Source organism: Chelonoidis abingdonii, chromosome 3 (genome assembly GCF_003597395.2).
Source record: "Chelonoidis abingdonii isolate Lonesome George chromosome 3, CheloAbing_2.0, whole genome shotgun sequence".
NCBI classification, from domain to species: Eukaryota; Metazoa; Chordata; order Testudines; family Testudinidae; genus Chelonoidis; species Chelonoidis abingdonii.
The window spans coordinates 160,878,802-160,887,258 of record NC_133771.1 but is presented as its reverse complement, the minus strand read 5'-3'; the positions used below and the strand labels follow the sequence as shown (position 1 = coordinate 160,887,258).

General features: G+C 41.5%; 1 protein-coding gene across 3 annotated transcripts in view; it reads right to left on the bottom strand.

Moving 5' to 3' along the window:
• Positions 1–6,081: 6,081 nt before the first annotated feature.
• The window catches only part of BABAM2 (BRISC and BRCA1 A complex member 2), a 308,342-nt gene continuing 305,966 nt past the window's right edge, over positions 6,082–8,457 (bottom strand). For all 3 annotated transcript variants that reach the window (XM_032790217.2, XM_032790219.2, XM_032790216.2), the window contains one exon: positions 6,082–6,597. In XM_032790217.2, the coding sequence (XP_032646108.1) occupies positions 6,534–6,597 (64 nt within the window). In that variant the 3' untranslated portion in view covers positions 6,082–6,533. The remainder of the gene's footprint in view (positions 6,598–8,457) is intronic.

Genomic DNA, 8,457 nt, shown 5'->3' with positions numbered 1-8,457 from the left:
AGGAGACCCTCTTGTAAGCAACATTAAAATCAGTAACACTGTGGCCACTGGAAACACACTGTGAACTTGGCAAGGCCAATGGTTTGGAAATATTCTATTGCTAGAACTAAAAACAAATCTCACTTATTTCAAACCCACTGCTGTGTCTAGTGCAGCCATTTTACTGGGTTTTCCTGTGGAGAACCTTGTACTCTATCAAGAAGCAAACAGCAGATGATACCACTGACAGACGCGGCAGTTTTCTTCAGGTGCAGGCTTTCTTCAGAACAAGAGAATACACCGTACTTTATTCCTCTACTCATCCTAAGGTGCCATTTAAATTAAGCTTTGGTGCGAGACTGATCTGATGTCAGCACCAAGCCTGAAAACAAATATTGCTCTACACAAGTCATTAAAAATCAGTTCAAACATAGAGGTGATTTTAGGGCACAACCAAAGCATGAAAACTAGAGAGGCAGCAGTGACTGGAATATCCATGTGAAGCCTAAAATTTCTGCATGCTTACAATTGGTGGGATCACATGCAGATATGATGGTGATTACCCATCCTGTTTCTGGATAATGATGGAGTTAACATCCCTGTATCAGCATCCTTCCCTGCAAAATACCATACTTAATTTCACAAGTAAGAACTGCTTCTAGCAAAAGACTGGTCATCTTTACAGGACACTATTCTATGTTTAATACAGGACTATGAAATAGCTGCATGCACTTAAACAACTGCTGTCTTTTTGTTAACATCTCATGGAGTTTAAATTTGCTCTAACTCACTGTCAAGAAACCAATAACTCAGCGGTTCTCAAACTGTGGGTTGGGACCTCAAAGTGAGTCGTGACCCTGTTTTAATGGGGTTACCAGGGCTGGCGTTAGACTTGCTGAGGCCTGGGGCCAAAGGCCAAGCCCCACTGTCTGGGGCCATGGCTTCAGCCCTGGGAGGCAGGGCTCAGGTTACAGGTCCTACCCTCCCACGGGGATGAAGCCCAAGGCGTTTGGCTTTGGCCCCCGTGCCTGGGGCGGTGGGGCTTGGGTGGGCTCAGGCTTCAGTCCCCCGTCCTGGGGTCGTGTGGTAATTTTTGTTGTCAGAAGGGTATTGCGGTGCAATGAAGTTTGAGAAACGCTGAGATGTACTCACAAAATTATGTGAGTTCACAATTGTGCATAGAAAGATATGTGGTATAAAGTGATAATGTATCTGATTATCTTTGTTTACACTGGGGTTCATGTTTAAACAAGGATTCAGCTAAATTGGTTCCTAATCTGGCTTGGTTAGTGAGCGGGGATAAAGCCAGACTGCCTTGGAATATTACAGAGAACAGAGACAAAAGCTTAAAAGTAGGTGAATTAAGGGATTTTCACTAACATTTTAAAAAGTATGAAATAATATAACATTTAGATTTAATGGAAGCAACTGTGTGTTAATTAAAGAGACAGTAGCTATTTAAGGAAAGATTGATTGCTCATTGGTTGTCTGCTTTGTCATAGACTTCTCTTGCCCAATGGGTAAAGGACTCCATGCTGTCAATTTTCAACAAGGCTCAGAGGCTGCGTCCAAATTTTATCAACTTCCTGCAGCATGCTTTTCTCATAGGCTTGGAAGTCTGAGCTACTTCTATATCTGTGAGGTGCCCACCTGGCACTCCCCTTTCATATTCATCTGCCATTACTGATTGGACTTGATGTCTGAAGTGGATTCCAAATTTGGAGGGGTGGTCTTTCCTGCTCTACCATGAGGTTTCTATTGCCTGATACATCTGAGAAGAGGGACACACATAAGAAGGAAATGTTACTCAACAGTAACCTGTTTTTTGCAGTCCTCTCATACCCCTCCAGACTTGTCTCAAGGAGTGCTGTTTGAAGTAGGCTACCTATTCTTATTTCACTCTTCCCTGCTTTGGAAGTCTGAGGGACAAGGGCTGATCTAGCAACTCGTGCTGCAGTTCATTGACAGATCTTGTTTCCTGACTGTCGGGGCCAGAACACTAATAGTCAAGGCTGTTGCTAGATAGGATGGACAAGAGGGACCTATGGGAAAATATGTCTAGGATGGACAAGAGGGACCTATGGGAAAATATGTCTAGTAAGGTTTTAATACATGCTACCTCCAGTAGTGAGCTTATCAGCTCTCAGAAACTAGATTGCGTCAGGCACACTCAGTACTTGAATGGGATGACTGCCAAATAAATCCCAGATAGTGCTGAAACTTGTGTTGTTGATTCAATAGGTGAGACGCTACTCTTTCACTACCAAACCAGTGCCCCAGCAGGATGGAAGGAAGATCCAAAATCAAAGGTCAAGATATACTTGGCGATGACTGTTTTTCATTATTCTTCCAGAATAACCATTTACTTCATAACTTTACCAGAGGAGTCTACTCCAACTTTGGATCTGAATAAGTGGGTACAGTTCATGGCAGAGTAGGTGATGTATAAAGAAAAAGGGCTTCATTGTATGTTGTCATAATTCAATATGTTTTGAGGAAGTTCCATGATAAGGGTTGAATTCACAAGCTTACTGAATAAAGAGCAAACACATTCCCTTAGTTGAAGCATATGTTGGGGAGGAACTTAAATTCTTTAGACATATTCACAGTAATTTCAAGGTGTTTAATTATTTACCATATGTTCTGTAGTTAATTGAGTCAAGCATCTGTATTTTTTTTTAACTGCATATATTAAGAACAAAAGAGTGATGGTCTCATTCTCATTAAACTGGCTGCAAGGAATGTTATAATTAGAATATACACTTAACTTTATGCAAATAGGAAATAACCACATGTATAATTGCATTTGCTCAACAAATATCTGTAACTTGTTAATGTAAGGCTGGTCAAACAAATTCTCTCTTAAGCTCTCGACTTTCTCATTCTGTAGACCAATTTATAAGAGAGAAATTGTCTCATGCTCCTCCCAATACACCAATTCTCTCACTGCCTATTTTTCAAAATACATCATTCTTTGAATGATCAGGATGGGCTCTGTGGACTGTTAGTGGTTCATGGATTACAGCTTGAGAAGCACTGCTCTGGAATGATAACTAGATGCTCTGGAATGATTCCAGAGCTCTTCTATAATGCTCTATAATGCTCTTCATCAGTAGATCTCGCAGTGCTTTACAAAGGAGGTTAATATAATTATTTCCATTTTACAGATGGGGAAAAGCAAATGCTCATACCATCTAGGATCAGAATACTGTACTTTAAAAAAAAAAAAAATTCCAAAATGTTAGACTTGGAGACTGAAATTACCCATTTATCCAAGCTATAGGCAGTACAAGTTTCTCCCAACGGAGGACAATGTACCTCAATTGTGATTTTGAGGGACTACAAATTAGGGTAATAAAGCTCAATCTCCATCATCCTTTCAATCCATGGTCTCTGACTACATGGCAAACAATAATGTCAACTGTGGTTTGTCATGTGGACATATGATCAATTAGGAACTGGACTGAAATCATCAATTCATTTCACCTAAGCCACTGAACAGCCATTAGATATTAATGAATTTGAACATATCAAACGATTGGTTAGTTCTGTATAATGTTGGAGTGGCGCCTTAGGAGAGTTTTGGAGCACAGAGACCACAGTACTAGAGAAGTCCAATGTCCCAAATACATAGTATTGAGGTTAAGGGTAGAATTTTGATTAAAAATGTGTAGGTGACTGTCATAGTGAAATGTCTGAGGAACATTACCAGCCTTTGGTAGCTTCATGACAATTTCTGACATGTAAATAAGATAAAAAATGGAGATATTATGGATGCTACTTGAGCAATCAAAAATCTATGCAGATATTCTTGAGTGAACCTTCCAAATCTTCTTAAAGAAGTCAGTTTCATCACAGAGTTCCTAAGTTAATAAATACAGTGTAGATACATAATGGTATACAAGCTACTGTTACTTAGTTTCAGCTGTGCATCACTAGAAAAGAAACATTTGAAATATTTCCTTTCAGAGACAGCAAAAAAACCAGCACAGGGACTTGGATTTCAGCAGGAGAATAACTGTCTTTCTATATCCCCTCCCAACCAAAGCATATATGAAATAGTCTTGGCGTATTTGTATGTAATGTTGATTTATACCTCAGGAAGTGCAGGTTTATGGTTGTCTTGTATAGATTAATGTAAATTTTGTTCATATGCAGTAATGATGCGTGAATAGCTAAGATATATTTAAAAACAACCCTGCTTAGCTTAGTTCAGCAAAGGGCATCAGTTCTGTTTACAGCAGCGCAATATAGTACCTGTGCTGGGAGAATCTGTCCTCAGCCCTTTGAAGGCCGTTTACAGCCCCTTTGTGACTCAGCAACAGTTACAAGGGACCAGATAAGGGGACAAAATCTGTCGTCCTTTTTCTTTAGACTTGGAATAAGGCCTATGATTTGACTTCAACTTGGTATTTAACTCCTAACTGACTTTGACTTTCAGTAGTATATGGTCATTTAAAAAAAAATAGAATTTGCTAGAAGGTTGGTAGTTTCTCACGGAAACTAGACTAATAGAATGTATTAAGAAAATTTAATTTACAAGGATCATACTTGTTCCTTGGACATACAGTTCCTCTAGTAGACAATACTTTTCTCTAAAAATCCAAAGTTACAAGGAGATTGGGGCAATACTCCCAATCAATTAACATTTGTATACATATTGTGACAAAGTTCCTCCTCTACCTTGGTGGGTCCTGCGCTTATTGGCAGATTTGCTCACCTCAGTGATCTTCCCCACAGTCTGAGTCAATTCCTCCTGAGGAGTTGGGAGGTCTGGGGGGAACCAGAGCCCACCCTCTACTCCGGGTTCCAGCCCAGGGCCCTCTGGATTGCAGCTGTCTATAGTGCCTCTTGTAACAGCTGCATGATAGCTACAACTCCCTGGGCTACTTCCCCATGGCCTCCTCCAAAACCTTCTTTTCCTCACCACAGGATCTTCCTCCTGGTGTTTGATAACGCGTACCCTGATGTCCTCCAGCAGCACACCTCTCACTCTCAGCTCACTTGTGCTCTGCTCCCAGCTATCTCAAATGCACTCCCTCGTACCCGGCTCCCCCGCCCACCTGACTGGAGTAGCTCCTTTTTAAACCCAGGTGCCCGATTAGCCTCCTTGATTAGCTCCAGGTGATCTAATCAGCTGTTCTGCCTTAATTGGTTCTAGCAGGTTCCTGATTACTCTAGTGCAGCCCCTGCTCTGGTCACTCGGGGAACAGAAAACTACTCAGCCAGTGACCAGTATATTTGCCCTCTACCAGACTCCTCTACCCCACTGGTCTGGGTCTGTCACAATATTTAATAACATCAACAGAAATAGTGATATATTACTTTTCACTATTATGTCTTCAGAACAGCTCATCAGTCCAGTTCCCTAACACTTAGCAGAAAGTACCTTTTCTGTATTCCATTTATAACAACATACAAACTTTATTCCATGCTGGAAAGTACCCTGGTCTATCTACAATTTAATTTGGGAAGTGACACCATTAAGAGTCAGCTATATATGACCTGCTATAACATATCACAAGAAGGGGAAGATGAGCGGTTGGGATTCTTCATTTACCATTACAGCATTAGAAAAACTGATGCATCCCATTATGCCTTCTCATCAATTCTTTAAATATATGTGCTGACTAAAACTGCAAGTCTTAGGTTAAATAAATCTGCTTCCCTAGATTATTGTATCTGTTGCCTTCAAAGACTCCAGTAATTCCTTGTTAAAGGCCTGTTTCATTAGTGGTATTTAGGTTACTTGACAGAGTTGTGGGACTATACAGGAACTCTAGTTTGTCTCCTTAATTTACACAACTGGTTACTTGAACAGTTGATACTAAAGCGATAGTCCTTTCTCAGTAACAGCAACTGATGTCAATTAGAAAGTCACCTTAAGTTGTGTTACTTGAAATAAACTAGACTATAAAGACACTGAATTCAACTCATGATGAGTTTTCAGCTGACATATTAAAAAAAATACTGCCATGTCAACATCAGACGCATCTGAAAGGCACTGAGCAGTTAAATATTGGGACTCATACGTGTCGATAAGAACCATAAATATAGGCAAATGTCAGAGGCAGAATGTGGCATTATATAGTCCATTAGGCATTTCTGGTAATTATGGCAGCTTTATATATTATTAGGATATGCTGAAAATATACAAAGGTTCAGAACAACAGAATACTGGTATGAAAACAATCATGTCTTAACAACACCTGAAAGACAAGCATTTCTGAAACAAGGCATCGCATTAAACATTGTTGTCACAGGGAAATGGTATCACATCTAAACACTAAGGTTTTAATTTAATCCAGTGGCTATAAAAGGAAATGATAGTGGTATGAGAGGATTGGAGAAGGAGAATCAAATATTCAGTTTAGAATTAGCCAGCTGAGGTCCTTGTTTTATAGAGTTAATGAAGTCTGTGGAGATCAAAGCTATTCCAGAGGCAAAAAGTATCAAAAAAAGAGATTCCAACCCACTTCCAGGAAGTCCTCTTGGGGCTGACATGCATGTGGATATAATAATCTGTCTGGCATCTTCTCCAGACCTGGTGTTTCCTACAGCTTTCCATTGGCAAAAGCTGCCTCTTGGAACTGAGGGACAAACGTTTTGAAATAAGCCCTAGTGGGGAAAAAGAAAATTTGTGGTTAGCAAAGAACAAACTCAGAACAATCATGTATGCATGGTACCCACAGCCAAGATTTTTAAAAAATGGGAGCCTGAAGTTAGCTGCCTATTTCCATATTTAGTCACATAAATAAGAGGCCTACTTCTCAAAATTCTACAGTGTATTTTTGGTGATCCTTGTGCTTCAATCTTTTTAATTTCAGTAGTGTTACTTCCTTTGATGAACTGACCACAATCATATGCAGCACTACTAATGTGATCAGTACCAATGTCATCTTGTAGTGTCAGGATAACTTTGTCTCATGCATATTCAATATTTTATACATTCCAAAACTATGTTTTGCAGGAAAAAATATTTTGTGGATAGCTTTTGTGAATCACTGGCAATTGCTCTCTCTTCTTCCCTTGATTTGTATTCTAATTCCTTTAGTCTAAGTACAATGGTATATCAAGTACAGAGATAAACAGCACTGGTCTCTCTCAGGGTAAGTCTACACTACGGGATTATTCCGATTTTACATAAACTGGTTTTGTAAAACAGATTGTATAAAGTTGAGTGCACGCGGCCACACTAAGCACATTAATTTGGCGGGGTGCGTCCATGTACTGAGGCTAGCGCCGATTTCCGGAGCGTTGCACAGTGGGTAGCTATCCTGTAGCTATCTCATAGTTCCTGCAGTCTCCCCCGCCCATTGGAATTCTGGGTTGAGATCCCAATGCAAAAACAGTGTCACAAGTGATTCTGGGTAAATGTCGTCACTCAATCCTTCCTCTGTGAAAGCAAAGGCAGACAATCATTTCGCGCCCTTTTTCAAGACCGCCCACTACAACGAGGCCTTTATAGATTCAATAAAGGCTTCTTTAACCGTTTCTGTACTCCTCCTCGATGAGGAGTAGCGCTGAAATGGCATTGCCATGTCGGATTAGGGTGTGTGGCCACAAATCGACATTATTAGGCCTCCTGGCGGTATCCCACAGTGCACCATTGTGACGACTCGGAAAGCAAATCTGAACTTGGATGCACTGGCCAGGTAGACAGGAAAAGCCCCGCGAACTTTTGAATTCATTTCCTGTTTGCCCGCGTGGAGCGCTGATCAGCATGGATGGTGAGGCAGTCCCAAATCCAAAAGAGCTCCAGCATGGACCATACAGGAGATACGGATCTGATCGCTGTATGGGGAGACAAATCGGTTCTATCAGAGCCTGTTACAGAAACAAATGACAAAGCATTTGAAAAACTTCGGGGCTAGATACAGAGCACAAGCACAGTGGCGGGACAGAGCGTAACAGAAAGCCAAAGAATCAAACGGACGCTCATGGAGGGAGGGAGGGGGGACTGAGGACTCCTGCTATCCACAGTCCCCGCAGTCTCCGAAAAGCATTTGCATTCTTGGCTGACTCCCATGCTGATGGGTCAAAAACATTTCCCGGTTGTCAGGGTATATGTCATCAAATACCCCTTTCCCTCCCCCCGCCGAAAGAAAAGGGAAAAAAAATTCTCACCTTTTTTCAATGTCACCCTATGTCTACTGCATTTCGCTGGTAGACGGGTGCTGCAGCGCTGAACAGCAGCACCCTTCCTGATGGCAGACGTACAATATGACTGCTAACATCATAGCAGCAGCCTGTGAGTGCGCCTGGCTGCCTCGATGAGGTCAGCCGGGGCACCGGTAAAAATGGGAATGACTCCCGGTCATCCAGCAGATGGTACAGAACGGCGGGTAACCGTCTTCATCATGCAACTGGGAGGCTGAGCTCTATTCACCCCCTCCCCCTTCCTTGTCTAAAGAAAGATCTGTCTGCCGGATGAGCCAAGCAGCGAGGACTGGGCATCTCTCTCACAACAACACGATT